Genomic DNA, 15,150 nt, shown 5'->3' with positions numbered 1-15,150 from the left:
ACCTGCACTCCTTCCTGGGGATCACCTTGATCCCGGCTGGATCCTTGGTCCTTCTGCTGAACACCTCCACTGGCTTTGCTGGGGGGCAGTGGGGTGAAGGTGGCTGCAGTCCCCTCCCTTTCCCCATTCCCTGAGCACCCCTTGAGCTGGAAGGCAGGAATCACCCATACATCCCCAGGCAGGGGAACAAGCACAGTGCCACAGGATAATGTTGTTTGGCACTCGGGGACAAGAAGCCCTCCCATCAGTGACAAATGTTCCTTAGCTGCCTCCCAAGGTGAGAGCCAGAAGGGCAGCCACATCATGGGGTGTGTGGCTATAGTGGATCCTCCTGTACCCCTCTGGGGAAGCTGCATTTGTGATTACCTCTCTGAAGTGCCTGCCACCAGCCCATGCAGTGTGGGATATAAACGGCTGGAATTAGAGATCTGTGTGCGGTCACAGGGCCATGCTCTCATTGCAGTCACAGAGACATGGTGGGATAGCTCATGTGCCTGGAGTGCAGTCACCAATGGATATGTACTTCTTAGGAGAGGCAGGCCAGCGAGGTGAGGTGGTGAAATTGCTCTGTATGAGAGAGAGCAACCAGAATGTGTCAAGCTCTGCCTAGGGGTGGATCAGGTCCAGAGAAGGGCAATGGAGCTGGTGCAGGGCCTGGAGCACAGTGTGATGAGGGACCTGGGGGTTTAGTCTGGAGAAGGCTTGGGGGGGATCTTCTTGCTTTATACAACTACCTGAAAGGAGGTTGAAGTGAGGTCGGGTCGGTCTCTTCTCCCAGGTAACAAGTGATAGGACAAGAGGAGATGGCCTCAGGCTGCATCAGAGGAGGTTTAGATTGGATATTAGGAAATACTTCTTTACCGAAAGGGTGATCAGACATTGGAGCAGGCTGCTCAGGGGATGGTGGAATCACCATCCCTGGAAGTGTTCAAAAAACATGTAGATGAGGCCCTCAGTGATATGGTTTAGTGGTGGCCTTCGCAGTCCTGGGATAATGACTGGATATGATGATCTTTTCCAGTCCAGTTGATTCTATGATTCTATAAGAACAAGTTGAGAGTTTGGGAGATGGTGGTGTTCAGGATATTGCATGGAAGAAGCAGGGCAATAAGTAGGTTTGCAACCCTGGACTTCAGGGGGGCAAACTTTGGCCTCTTCAAAGACCTACTTGGAGGAATCCCATGGGTCAGGGCTCTGGAAGGGACAGCCCACTTGGGAAGAATATAGGAACACTTTTCTGCAGTGCCATCATAGTGTAACGGCATCACTGCCTGGCTCCACGCTCCCACTGTGTGCACCTTTGGCTTGTGGCCCCCCAGTTGCAGCTGGTGCAGCTGGTTATGATGGCTGTGGGTTTATGTGCAGCTCTCTGTTCTGATGGACTTTGTTCCAATTCTCTCTCTGGTTTTCCATGGCCAGGTACCATGGCAAGTCCATGGGAGGCTGTAGACTTCAGCTGCCCCCTGAAGCTGGTGGTTGCATCCATGTCAGGCCAACTGCAAGAAGCAATTCAGTGTCCTTTCACATGGTACAAGCTGTGGGATATGAAAGCCACCACTCTGTGCAGCAGGACCATGTGTGATGATCCTTGACCAGAAGGACAGTAGTAAGGATCACCACGTCCAGCCTGCAGCAAGCCGTGTGCTCCCATTGACCCTTGGACTTGTCAGGCTTGGAGCCTTCCTCTCCTCCTTGGGAGAATGGGAGCCATGAGTTTGACCATCTCATGCTATAAATGGGACTACATCTTCTCAAAACAACTGAAAGCCCAAGCCAGATCTGCTGCATTTTGGAATTTTTGAGTGAATAATCAAGAAGTTTCGACAGTGAATGAGATCTGGAGCCATGGAGAGCTAAAAGAAAGGCAAAATAAAAGGCAGCAGAGCAGAGCTGGAGGCTTCTGGAAGCATTCAGGCTCTATCTGTAGTAGGCTGTGTTTTGACAAAGGCCAAAATTCAGAGAGTGATGGTGAAAGAGCAATTTCTCACTGTCCTGCCTCTAATGCAGAGCTGCTCACACAGCTGAGGGAGCAAAAGGAGGCATAAAATTGTGCTCCCCATGATGAACATTCCCAAGCTCAATCAGCAGCGTTGGGTGGCTCGCATTCAGGAGGCACTATCACATACAAATCCACTGAAGCTCTCCTTTCTCTCCAGGCACACCAGATGTCTTGTCATTTTCAGCCTTTGCCTGGGACTGATCTTCCTGTCGGGATTCTTCCGTATGAAGAATAAAGACTACACGTAAGTGAAGTGGAAGCAAGGTTGTGTGACTGCATCTGCGCAGGGCAGAAAGGGTCTGACCTGTGGCACTTAACGCATGGGTTTTAGGCTAATAATGGAAGGGGAGTGGCCCAAAGTTATGTCCTAGATCCACATTTGGGTGGCAAGGGATGAAATGAGATGGAGAGCAGCTCTCTGGGACAAAATCAGCCATATGGAAAAAAAGGGGATCAAGCTGAAGCTTGTGGGTGGGACTCTGGAGAAGCAGAAAACAGTCCAACATCTATGCCTGAGGGATGGGGCTTATTTAGGTGGGTGCCTTGCCCCAGCTGCAGTGTGGTATCAGAAGGAGAGCCTGCTCAGGCTTGGCTTTGTCAGGTCCCAGAGATGGGGTATGGCACTGCAGGGGCTGTTTTCCCTACCTGTTGCCTTCCTGCAGAATCTCAAAGGTCCACGAGGAGCTGCTGATACCTTTCATGCCTTGCCGTGCCAAGACTAATGTCATGTTCCTCAAAACCCACAAGACAGCCAGCAGCACCGTTCTGAACATCATGTTCAGGTTCGCAGAGAGGTACAACCTCACTGTCGCCCTGCCAGCTGACCAGCTTGTCCACCTGGGCTACCCGAACACCTTCCTGGCCCACTTTGTGGAGGAATTCCAAGCCATAGGACAAAACTATAACATCATGTGCAACCACCTGCGGTTTAACCCCTCCGAGGTAAGGAAGAGCCACAACACCTGTGGAGAAACCTGGTTCAACAAGCAGGGCCTCCAGACTAACAGCCTCTCTTCCTCCTGGCAAATAGGTGCAAAAGGTGATGGCAGCAGACACTTTCTACTTCTCTATCCTGAGGAACCCCATTGCTCTGCTGGAGTCTTCCTACATCTACTACAAGGACAGTGTCCCTGCCTTCAGGATCTCCAAGGACGTGAATGAATACCTGGCATCACCCATGAAGTATTACCATCCAGCGGATTACAAGCAAAACATCTATGCCAGAAATATCATGTGGTTTGACTTTGGCTATGACAACAATGCAGAGGACAACAAAAAGTACATTCAGGCAGTCTTGAAGGAGATTGAACAGAACTTCCACCTGATCTTGATAGCAGAATACTTTGATGAGTCCATGATCCTCTTGAAGCACACTTTGTGCTGGGATCTGGATGATGTGGTTTACTTTAAGCTGAATTCCAGAAGCCAGGACACTGTTCAGACTTTAACTCCAGAAAGCGAGGAGCAGATAAAAGTATGGTGCTCACTAGACTGGAAGCTCTACCTGCACTTCAACCAGAGCTTCTGGAGGAGAATTGAGGAGACTATAGGCCTTGAGGAGCTGGAGAAGGAGGTGAGTCACCTGCGAATGAGACAGAAGGAGCTCATGGAGACCTGTCTCTCAGACCAGGAGGCAGTGGGAAAGGATCACATCAAGAACAAAGCTCTCCTGCCTTTCCAGTCAGGGGATGCAAATATCCTTGGGTATAACCTCAAACAAGACTTAGACAACAGGACACTGAGAACCTGCCAGAAAATGGTAATGCCAGAGCTCCAGTACACATCCTATCTTTACGCTGCCCAACACCCACACAAGAAGAGGAAGCAGTTAGGCTTGCCCTTGCTGTGGACCACTTTCCAGGAGAAGATGCAGCCCCCAACTCCCAACTAGGGCATGTGACAATCCATTGCAGTTTCCCACCCCTTCGCATCACCCCATGTCTGGCACATGACTGGTCCACAAGGCTCTTGCACACGAGGGAGAGGCAGGGGAGGGCTTTGTTCAGGGCCACCAAACTGGTGGTGGGTCCCTTTTTGGGGACGTTGAGCCAAAGGCTCTGCATTGTCCAGATCCTGCATGATGCCTCTTGCCAGGCAGGGGGGCAGCCCACTGCTGCTGCGTGCTGGGCAGGCTTTCAGCTGGCTTAGACATTCCTTCCTCTTAATCATTAATCACAGGCTTAATCATTTTGTTTGCATTTGACTTTGTTTAATAGCTGTCATTTCGTGCAGACTGGTCACAGCTCACTAGAGCAAGACCTGATTTGGGGCATTTAGGGGAAAAAAGGGGAGGGGGAGGGAAACGAGGAGAGAGCGATGAGGGAAACAAGGAGAGAGCGATGAGGGGATGCAGTGCTCAGAGGAGTAGAGGAGATGTTGGGTGTCCTGTCCAGCATCCATACTCAGTGACATCAAACCACAATGCAATGCCAGTGCTGCTCTTTGGATGAGAGTCATAAGCATCATGCCCAAAGCTGGGTGTGCTGCCTGGCAGCCTTTCCCAACCAGCACATGACATGTCATTTTTCATGTGTGTCATGGGGTGTGTGGGGCCCCTGCACCACCTGAGACAGCTTGGTGCTCCCCTGGGAGCAACATTTGGGGTATCACCCCGCTCCCTTCGATAAGGGCTCACAGTCCCTGGGCATGGATGATCCCTTGGGCTCAGCATCCCTGAGGCCCTTTATCAGTAGAGGCTTCATTGCTGACAAAGGGACTCCCCCTTGCCCCCACCACTCTCCAGCACTGATGAGGAGAGGGGTGGAGGGAGACATAGCTGTGGGCACACCAGTCACACCAGCCAGGTCCTGCAGCTGCCCTGACCAGCAAGAGCAGGAGGAGATGCTGGCTGGGCTTTGAAGTAGAGCATCACTTGCAATCACTTATGGCCTTGATGCCAAAGCCACTGGGTTTGGTGCTGCCCTTCTGACAGACCTTCCCAGTGCTGTAGCAGTACTGGGACCTGGATGGCAAGACTGGGATGATGATCCAGGATCCCTTGGCTTGCAGCTTTGCTGCAGGGAGAGATGCTGTTGGAGGGAGTGGTGTGAGAAGCAGAGCAGGGATTTCCCTTGGCTGTGTTTAAACCCAGGAGGTAGTTGAGGGAGCCAGCCGAGGCAAGGGTTAACCACCTGCGGTGCAGCCTGTGTTCCTCTCAACCCATGTGCACAAGGGGAGCAGCAACAGCACTTTCATGGTTTTCTGCTCCAGCAACCTGAGATGAAATTAACCAGGCATTTATAACTACCTGGGGTGCAGGAGGCGGCCGCTGCATGTGTTCAGCCTGGGCAACCCCCGGGGGCCTGTCCTGGCCAATTCTGCAGCCCGAGCCTGAGTTTTACCTTGAAGTCTCTGATCCATGACTGCCATGTGAATGTTGTTAAGCTCCTTTCGCTGAGCCGATGCCTGGGGTGGAATATCAGCATAGAAATAATTGCTTAACAGCTGACCTGTGGTGGGGGTCCTGGGAAGGCTGGGACCCTCCAGATCACATCCCACAGGCTGGGGAGCTCACAGCTGTGGTGGCCCATGGTGAGCATGGGTTGAAGGACCTGGGCAGGGAGCTCCAGCCTCTCCCAGCCTGTGGGAGGAGGAAAATCATTGAATCATGGAATGGTTTGGTTTGGAAGGGACTTTAAAGCTCATCCAGTTCCAACCCCCTGCCATGCACAGAGACACCTTCCACTAGACCAGATTGCTCTAAGCCCTGTCCAGCCTGACCTTGAACACTGCCAGGGATGGGGCAGCCACAGCTTCTCTGGGCAATCTGTGCCAGGACTTCCATCCTCATAGTGAAGAATTTCTTCCTAATTTCTAATCTAAATCTCCCCTCTGTCAGCCCAAAACCATTTCCCCTTGTGCTGTCACTAGAGGCCCTTGTAAAAAGCCGCTCTCCATATTTCTTTTTGGCCCCTTTAGGCACTGGAAGCTGCTCTAAGTTCTCCCTGGAGCCTTCTCTTCTCCAGGCTGAACAAGCCCATCTCTCTCAGCCTGTCTCCAGAGCAGAGCTGCTCCAGCCCTTGGAGCATCTTTGTGGCCTCCTCTGCACTTACTCAATACTCTTCTGTTGGAGCCCCAGAGCTGGATGCAGGACTGCAGGGGGGGGCCCAACAGAGCAGAGGGGCAGGATCCCCTCCCTTGACCTGCTGGGCATGCTCCCTGTGCTGCAGCCCAGAGCACGGTTGGTTTCTGGGCTGTGAGCACACACTGCTGTGCTGCTGGGAACTGCGGCAGGAGATGCCAACACCCCCCATGGCTCCCTCTGCATCCCCCTGGGGGCTCCAGCCAAGGTGGTTTGGCAGCTGCGGGGCCCCAGCTCTGCCCAGGGTCCATAACGGTGCCTTTGTGCGGCGGGTGCTGCATGAGCGGCTGCCACTGCTGACTCAGCGGTTTTCCCAGCCACTGTGGGAGCCCTGTGACCCATCGCTGGGGGGACCCTGCGGGGTGGGAGCGGGGAGCGAAGCAGCAAGGCAACAGGCTCTGCAGAAAGCCGTCTGCTGCCGGAGCCAGTGCTGCCCTGTGGTGTGCCCGGGACAGAGGGGATCCGCAGCTGAGCAGGACCCGGTGAGTGCCTTCTCTTTTAGTGTGGGGTGTTTGATTGGCAATAGCTCCTAATTAAATCACAGGTGAAAGTCACCCTCAGCTGCTCCAGCTGCTCCCTGGAGGGGGATGCCCGTCTATTTCCTCCCATGGTGGTAACCTGGGACACGCAGGGACATGTAACTTTGGGACAGCTGACTGTGGTGGCACTCCTGCTGTCAGCATAGAATCACAAAATAGTTTGGGTTGGAAAGTACCTTAAAACTCATCCAGTTCCAACCCCCAGCAATGGGCAGGGACACCTTGAACACTGCCAGGGATGGATGACCTTGAAGAACTATTTTGTTTTGTTTTGAGGTAGCCGAGGTCAGGCTCTTCAGTGCTGCCCAAAATCCTGTGCCCCCTCTGAGCAGTGGTGATTTGTCACCACAGCAGCACACATTCAGCTCTCTCAACCCCAACCTTCCCTGTAGCCACCAATCCTCCAGCCCATGCTTACCCCAAACACAAGCTTACCAAGTTAAAACTCTAAACCCCTTCAAGGGCAGCCCAGTCCCAGCCAGCACCCACAGCTGTGCCCAGCAGCCGGTGTCCCCCGTTCATCAACCCACTGGGGTCAGGCCACATCTTTGTGCTGCAGATGCCATGAGCTCCCGGCACTTCCCTGCCCGCACCGTGCTGTTTGAGAAGGAGTCCAACGGTGTCACGTACCGTGTGCCTGCCCTGCTCTACCTGCCCTGCGTGGCCAAGCTGCTGGCGTTCGCGGAGGAGCGGCTGAGTGCAGACGATGCCCACGCCAACCTGCTGGTGCTGCGCCGTGGCTCCATCTACGGCAGCTACGTGGAGGTGCGATGAGGGATGCCCTGGGGCTGCAGAGGGCACAGGGGGTGGCTGTCCTCCATTGCTTGTGCCTGGCACGGCTGAGCTCCTTGAGGCAGCCACAAGCGGGAGGGGAGACTGGGTTGGGTGGAGTCCTCATCCCTCTCCATGCTCTCCTCCTCCTCCCCGTGCAGTGGGAAGACATGCGTGTGCTGGAGACAGCGACACTGCAGCACCACCGCTCAATGAACCCCTGCCCGCTCTACGATGAGTTCACCGGCACCCTCTTCCTTTTCTTCATCACAGTGCTGGGCAGGACACCTGAAGCATACCAGATTGTCACCGGCCAAAATGTCACCCGCCTCTGCTGCATCACCAGCACTGACCAGGGCCTGAGCTGGAGCAAAGCCACGGACCTGACACAGCAGGTCATCGGTGGGACCATCAAAGGTAGCACACTGGAGTGGAGCATAAAGAGGGGAGAACATAAGGGTGATCATGGGGGTTTTGGTCTTCTGAATGCATCTATTGTGTGGCTGGAGGTGGCCTCAGAGTAGGAAGCCCCAGGCATCGAAGAGGTGGGGTGGAATCATGGAATCATAGAATAGTTAGGGTTGGAAAGGACCTTAAGATCATCCAGTTCCAACTCCCCTGCCATGGGCAGGGACACCTCACACTAAACCATATCACCCAAGGCTTCATCCAACCTGGCCTTGAACACTGCCAGGGATGGAGCATTCACCACCTCCCTGGGCAACCCATTCCAGTACCTCACCACCCTAACAGTAAAGAATTTCTTCCTTAGATCCAGTCTAAACCTCTGCTGTTTAAGTTTCAACCCATTACCCCTTGTCCTATCACTACAGTCCCTAATGAATAGTCCCTCCCCAGCATCCCTGTAGGCCCCCTTCAGATACTGGAAGGATGCTACGAGGTCTCCATGCAGCCTTCTCTTCTCCAGGCTGAACAGCCCCAACTTTCTCAGCCTGTCTTCATATGGGAGGTGCTCCAGTCCCCTGATCATCCTCGTGGCCCTCCTCTGGACTTGTTCCAACAGTTCCATGTCCTTTTTATGTTGAGGGCACCAGAACTGCACACAGAAGAGGACCTCAAGCAGAGGGGGGGGTGGGTGGGATGGAGGGAGCACCTGTATCATTTTTTTCATAGAGGAAAAGATGGAGAGGCCCAGTAGCTACAAATAGGACAAAGAGAGCCCTGCTGCCTCCCACCCCACCTCCTTGCTTAGCTGGGCTGGGAGGGATGCTATGGTAACCTTTCCACATTGGGCATGGCAGGAGCACCCTTCAACCCCATCCCATCTCCTCTCCCTAGACTGGGCAACGTTCGCACTGGGCCCTGGGCACGGGATCCAGCTGCGGTCGGGCCGGCTGCTGGTGCCTGCCTACAGCTACCACATCGACTGCAAGGAGTGCTTTGGGCAGCTCTGCAAGACCACCCCTCACTCCTTCGCCTTCTACAGCGATGACCATGGCCGAGGCTGGCGCTTCGGGGAGTTCATCCCCAACCTGCAGACAGGCGAGTGCCAGCTGGTCTCGGTGGATGAGGAGGATGGCTCCAATGTCCTCTACTGCAATGCCCGCAGCCCCCTGGGCTTCAGGGTCCAGGCGCTCAGCACGGATGATGGGGCGGTCTTCCATGGGGGGCAGCTGGTGCAGCGGCTGGTGGAGCCCCCCCATGGCTGCCACGGCAGCGTTGTCGGCTTCCCCGCACCTTTTGTCTATGTCCCTGCCACCCCCCGGGACCCTGTGATGCCCGTCCAGGGCTCAGCTTCCCAGACTGTCCCTGGGATACTCCCAGGGTTTCGGTACCTGCCTGCTGGGTGGGCAGCAGGAGATGAGCTGTCTGCAGTGGCCACCAGCAGCCACCATGAGCAAGCTGAGCCCAAGGAGGGCTGTCCTACCCCAGAGCATCACCACCATGCCCATAGCAATACCTTGGTCCAAAGGGACCCTGTGGTGACCCCCAGGCCTGCTGGCTTCTTCCAAGCACCCACATGGATCCTCTACTCTCACCCCACCAGCTCCATGTCACGGGTCAACATGGGGGTTCACCTGAGCACCTTCCCCAGGGATGTGGAGAGCTGGACTGAGCCATGGGTCATCTACGAGGGCCCAAGTGCTTACTCAGACCTGGCTTACATGGAGCTGCCCTACAACGAGGCCCCCATTGCCGGTGGCCCAGCCATTGCTTTCGCCTGCCTCTATGAGAACGGGATACGGTCGCCCTACGAGCAGATCTCCTTCAGCATGTTCACACTGCACGATGTGCTCCAGAACATCCCCCTCACAGCCACTCGTTCCCGGAGGGATGGCAGCTCCCCACGCTGCAGGAAACAGGGGAGAAGGAGCTGCCTCATCTCTTAGTGCCCCCCAAGGTCGGCTCCCCCCCGTCCCTCAGCACCAGTCCCCAGGACACCACCCCAGAGATCAGTGCACTGAGATGCTCACAGGGTTCCTGCCTTCAGCCATCATGGCCACATCACACAGAAGGCATGTGTTAACCCTGTTAAAACTGGGGTTTAGCTGGGTTTTATTGCTGGTTTTAATTACTGTAGTTGGTTGGGCACGGAGGCTCCTGCCACCAGCCCAATCCTGGGCTCCTTTCCATTGATAACACAGGGATGTTCTTGCTATTGCTGAGCAGTGCTTACACAGACCTGCTCCTCAGCTCACCCCACCAGTGAGCAGTCTGCGGGTGCACGAGTTGTTGGGAGGGACACAGGCAGGACACCTGACCATAACTGACCCAAGGGGTATCCCATTCCATATGACTGGTGGTGAGCAACTGTTTTCATTTGCGTTCCTTGTCCTTCTTGAGTTTTATTTCTTTCTCTTTGATATTTTCCTTTTCACTACAATTAATTATTAATTGGCATTATTATTATTTTATTTCAATTATTAAACTGTCCTTATCTCCACAACGTTCTCGGACTTTTACCTTCTGATAAGCCACGCCAATCCCCCATTTACTGTTTCACCTGGCTCACTGCCTGCCTTCTTTAAGCTAGGCTGATCATTGCTACTTTCCTCTGAACCTCACTAGTCTGGGAACAAACATCGTCCCAGCACAGCCAGGTTCAGGTCTGTGTCCCTGTAAAGGTTTAGGGGACAAGGGCGAATGGAGGGGGATGCTGCAGCTAGTGACACCCCTGGGAGGTGCAGTGATGGGTCCTGTGCCGGTGGGGATAAAAAGCTGCTCCTTTCGTTTGCTGCATGCATGCATGTGTGTGTATGGGTGAACTTTGGGCTACACCTCAATACCACCACTGCCTCTCTCAGCACAACTCCATACAAGCCCCCCAGCCCCAGCTGGAGCCTGACTCAGCTATTCGTGCCTCCTTCACCTAAATACAGACTGATTAATGAAAATCATGGAATCATAGAATAGTTAGGATTGGAAAGGACCTCAAGATCATCTAGTTCCAACCCCCCTGCCATGGGCAGGGACACCTCACACTAAACCATATCACCCAAGGCTTCATCCAACCTGGTCTTGAACACTGCCAGGGATGGAGCATTCACTACCTCCCTGGGCAACCCATTCCCGAGTTACATGTTCCAGCTCTTACCACTACAAACACTGCTGTATCCCGTTTTGCACTGAGGTGAGTGGAGGCTGATGACGAGCAGCTGGGGAAGCCATTGGGCTCCTGCCAGGATGCCAGGGGCCAGGTCCTCACCTTCATCTCTCACTGGGCTGGTTTACAACCCCACATGGCTGCCAGCCCTATCGGCACCCCCAGGGAGGAGGAAGAGGGGTATCGTGCAGGCAGAGGGCTCTGCACAGAGGCAGCCCTTTGCATGCCAACCTCATGCAGGCTGGGGTGTTCATCCCTCATGGGGGACTCTTCTTCCCATCACAAAAGCCACAGAGGCAGCCAAGGCAGCCGTTGAGGATCTGGAAGGAGGCCAGTACCATCTCAGCAGCACTGATGAGCAGCAGGAGGGAGAAGAAGACAACGTTCCAGGCCACAATGCCCTCTGGCTCCAGGCAGGTGCTCCAGGTGCGACGATCATATAGGTAGTTCTCTGTCCTGCATGATGGGGAGAGGAGGTGATGTAAGAAATTACATCACTTTCTGCTGTGGAGGTATGTTCCATCCTTCACCCCAGGGATGAGCAGGGTCAGCAGGGTGATGGGAATGGGAAGCACAATGTAGAGCTATAGGGGTCTTGCAATCATAGAATTGTTTGAGTTGGAAAGGGCCTTAAAGCTCATCCAGTTCCAACCCCCTGCCATGCACAGAGACACCTTCCACTAGACCAGGTTGCTCCAAGCCCCACCCAGCCTGGCCTTGAACACTGCCAGGGATGGGGCAGCCACAGCTTCACTGGGCAACCTGTGCCAGGGCCTCAGCACCCTCACAGGGAAGAATTTCTTCCTCGTGTCTAATCAAAATCTGTCCTCTCTCAGCCCAAAGCCATTCCCCTTTGTCCTGTCACTAGAGGCCCTTGTAAAAACTCCCTCTCCGTATTTCTTTTTGGCCCCTTTAGGCACTGGAAGCTGCTCTAAGGTCTCCCTGGAGCCTTCCCTTCTCCAGGCTGAACAAGCCCATCTCTCTCAGCCTGTCTCCATAGCAGAGCTGCTCCAGCCCTCACAGCATCTTTGTGGCCTCCTCTGGACTCTCTCCAGCAGCTCCACATCCCTCTTGTGTTGGCCCCCACACAGGACTGCAGGGGGGTCTCACAAGAGCAGAGCAGAGGGGCAGGATCCCCTCCCATGACTTGCTGGCCACACTCTCTGTGCTGCACCCCAGGACATGGTTGGTTTCTCATAAAATCTTCAACCAACTCCCCAAGTCCTTCCCCTCAGGCCTGCGATCACCTCCAGCAAACCAACCCACCAAAGTAACACCAACCTCATTAGCAATAAGCTGACGAGGCATCACCTCCACTCAACTCCACTGCCTCACCTGGCATCAGGCTCCTGGCCGCCAGCGTCCAGGAAGGGGTAACCCCAGACAGTGCCATGCCTGTGGCCGTGCTCGGAGGCGTTGTAGAAGCAGAGGGGTCCATTGGTCAAACCCACCCCAGAGAAGATGAAGCAGGCAGCAGCGCCCAGCAGTGCCAGCTTGGAGAGCACAGCAGAGATGAAAGCCTGTAGGCAGCAACCAGGGACACAGCACACCAAAAGTTAGGTGGGCTCCAAATGCAGCTTCACGTTATTGGTGGAGTTTGGCAAGGGGGCACAACTCTCCTTCCCTTCCCCCCAAGGGGCTCCAGCCCTGAGGATCTGAGGCTGAGGATGAAGCAGTCACTGAGTTGTTTTAAGCTGGGCAGAAGCAGGCAAGGGAAAGGGCAGGGAGCTGCCACATGGAGCCTATGACAGCATGAACAGGAAGCTCTGTCCTCTGAGGAGGTAGCACCATGCAGCATCCCACCCCAGGTCCATGGGAGAGGTGCATCTTGCCACAAACTCTCTTTGGAAAGGGCCATCTACCACATCCCCCCATGGGGCCATGGGAGAGGAGGATCCATGTCATGTCCCACTATGGCAGAGCTGCCACCCTCACTGGGGCCAGCCACCACACCCCACCACACTCTGGGGGTCCCAGTGCTTCCTTACATTGCGACGGGTGCCGCAGTCGGAGCAGCCGGCACATCGCCACCCCACCGCCGTGATGTGGGTTGCTGCCAGCAGCACCTGCAGGAAGGAAAACATGGCTGGGGGATAAAGGAGAGCCACCAGCTCCCTGCCTTTGTCCCTGCTGCACAGACACGAGGAAGGACTCGGTGCAAGCTGCGGTACTCACTATGATGCCACCTCCCCAGACGCCCGGCACGGCCTTGGCATGTTTGCTGATGCGCCCCTCCACCAGGTACTTTGATGCCCCTCCAGGGAAGAGCAGGAGGATGCTGGCTGCCACAGAGAGCGTGCCCAGCACCAGCATGCAGGGACCCACGATCCGGCTGCATGTCCCTACGCACATGGCCACCCTGCATGGGGATAGGGAGGAGGAGAGAAAGGGGTTGCATTCAGAGGGCTGGAACACCTCTGCTATGGAGACAGGCTGAGACAATTGGGGTTGTTCAGCCTGGAGAAGAAAAGGCTCCACAGAGACCAACCACGACAGCTTGGTTTGACTTAGAGAGCTTACCACAGGCAGGAGGGAGCCAGGCAAGGGACAAAATCCTTGGGCAAGGACTTGTGAAAGCACAACAGTCTGCAATCAAATCCAGCTCCCTCCCACACTAGTCCTACTGTAGATCTGAACATGCTGACATCAATTAAAGTTAATTAAGCAAAGGGCATTACCTGTCCTCAGGCAGCCACCCAGCTCCATTGTCATTAATTTATCAGTTCACCTGGAAAGTGCCCATCCATCTCCTGGTGATACCTTGTCAAACATCAGCTCTCCCTCTCCTGTACCTGCACCACCACCTGGGGGATGTCCATCAGCTGCTCCAGGACCACTGAAAACAACCTGGTTTGCTGATTCCTGGCTCCCCAGGTTTCTCCTGCCCCATGTGCATTTTTGCTTCACATTGGTTTCATGCATTTTGCCCTTTCTCAGTGGCTTGCAGCTTGTCTTGCACAAGCTCTCTGAGCCAAGCTGGCTAATGCAGCTATTCCAGGCTTGCTCTGGCTTTGCAGAAGCAGAAGTGAAGAGGCGCCACATGGAAGAACTGCCTCAGCCCCCCTCCCGCAGAGAAGCACCAGTGGCGGGGGGAGCAGTTCAGGCTGCGTGTACCACCCCTGCATGGCCTGAGGGGCGGGGGGACACCAGCACTATGGGGCTTTGTCTTGCTGCAACCTGCCAGGGACCTGGACACCAGCTCCAGCCAGCTGCTGGGGTCCAGGGAGAGCTGATCATGGAGGAAGAGGGCTGCAAGACCCTGCTTCATAGAAAGAACACAAGCCAAGAAGCCCAAGGTGGACCACCAGCTCTGCTCATCCCAAAGCTTCACCTCCTCCCTGCTTTCTACCCTCCCTGCCTTGGTTAAAATGAATTTTGGGCCTCTTGCCCTCACTGTGGTCCCACCTGCAGCCCAGGGATTGTGTGTGGTTGTCCCTGCAGAACCATGAGCATCCAGTGCTGAGTCCCACCATCCCACTTTGGAGAACCTTCCAGAACAGCTCTTGAGCCCTTGAGCTAGCCAGCCAGAGGCTCCTGTAGTCTTCAGTAGGTCTCCCCTTAACCTCCCCAAGGATTCTTCCCCTTAATCTCCTCAAAGATTCTCCTTGCCTCACTGCCTTTTCCCTAGGGAAGGCAGGAGGTCTTCCTTCAGGGAACTCTCCATGCCTTGCTATCCCTCACAATGCACCGTTGCACCAGAAGGGAGTTTGCATTAAGCTGCTTTCTTCTACCTCAGCAAATACAGACTGACAAACCCCTCTGTAAGGGGAAGTAAAGCAAAAATGCAGCTGAACAGTCTCTTGTTGGGACACTTGAAATCAAGAGTCCCTTCCTGTCAGCATGTCTCCATAGGCAAAAGCAATGGGATTCAACCAAAGGAAGGGGGACCTTACCTGGAAGTGATGGAGCCAGCAGCATCCACCCCTTGGATAAGCCCTGTCCTGGAGGCGTCATCCATGGGTGACTATTTATGAATGTCCCAGCATGTGCTCCACATCTTCCTCTTCCGCCCCAAGGGCCACCCACCACATCACCAAGGGGAAATCGGTGACGGGACACATTACTGTGGGGATATGTTACAGACCGCCTGATCAAGAGGAACCTGTGGATGAAGAACTCTACAGACAAATAGGAAAAGCCTCACACTCGCAAGCCCTTGTTCTCATGGGGGACTTCAACCACCCTGACATCTGTT

At 54.6% G+C, this 15,150-nt stretch overlaps 3 protein-coding genes across 3 annotated transcripts; 2 read left to right on the top strand and 1 right to left on the bottom strand.

The window, feature by feature from the left end:
• The first annotated feature begins 2,011 nt into the window (after window positions 1-2,011).
• GAL3ST2 (galactose-3-O-sulfotransferase 2) lies at window positions 2,012-4,061 on the top strand. The gene is made up of 3 exons (XM_031050829.1): window positions 2,012-2,243; window positions 2,662-2,941; window positions 3,030-4,061. Exons 1-3 carry the CDS (start codon window positions 2,059-2,061, stop codon window positions 3,888-3,890), a joined length of 1,326 nt encoding a protein of 441 aa, XP_030906689.1. The 5' UTR covers window positions 2,012-2,058; the 3' UTR covers window positions 3,891-4,061.
• Window positions 4,062-6,856: 2,795 nt separating this feature from the next.
• NEU4 (neuraminidase 4) lies at window positions 6,857-10,268 on the top strand. The gene is made up of 3 exons (XM_034064391.1): window positions 6,857-7,384; window positions 7,552-7,807; window positions 8,690-10,268. The coding sequence occupies exons 1-3, from the start codon at window positions 7,184-7,186 to the stop codon at window positions 9,739-9,741; spliced, it is 1,509 nt and encodes a 502-aa protein (XP_033920282.1). The 5' UTR covers window positions 6,857-7,183; the 3' UTR covers window positions 9,742-10,268.
• Window positions 10,269-10,833: 565 nt separating this feature from the next.
• On the bottom strand, window positions 10,834-15,001 carry TM4SF19 (transmembrane 4 L six family member 19). Its single transcript, XM_031050934.2, has 5 exons — window positions 14,849-15,001; window positions 13,131-13,314; window positions 12,944-13,021; window positions 12,291-12,475; window positions 10,834-11,411 (listed from the first exon to the last, which is right to left on the bottom strand). The coding sequence occupies exons 1-5, from the start codon at window positions 14,911-14,913 to the stop codon at window positions 11,213-11,215; spliced, it is 711 nt and encodes a 236-aa protein (XP_030906794.2). The 5' UTR covers window positions 14,914-15,001; the 3' UTR covers window positions 10,834-11,212.
• Window positions 15,002-15,150: the final 149 nt, after the last annotated feature.

This window comes from Melopsittacus undulatus, chromosome 6, assembly GCF_012275295.1.
Source record: "Melopsittacus undulatus isolate bMelUnd1 chromosome 6, bMelUnd1.mat.Z, whole genome shotgun sequence".
NCBI lineage: Eukaryota > Metazoa > Chordata > Aves > Psittaciformes > Psittaculidae > Melopsittacus > Melopsittacus undulatus.
This window is presented reverse-complemented; position numbering and strand designations above follow the sequence as displayed.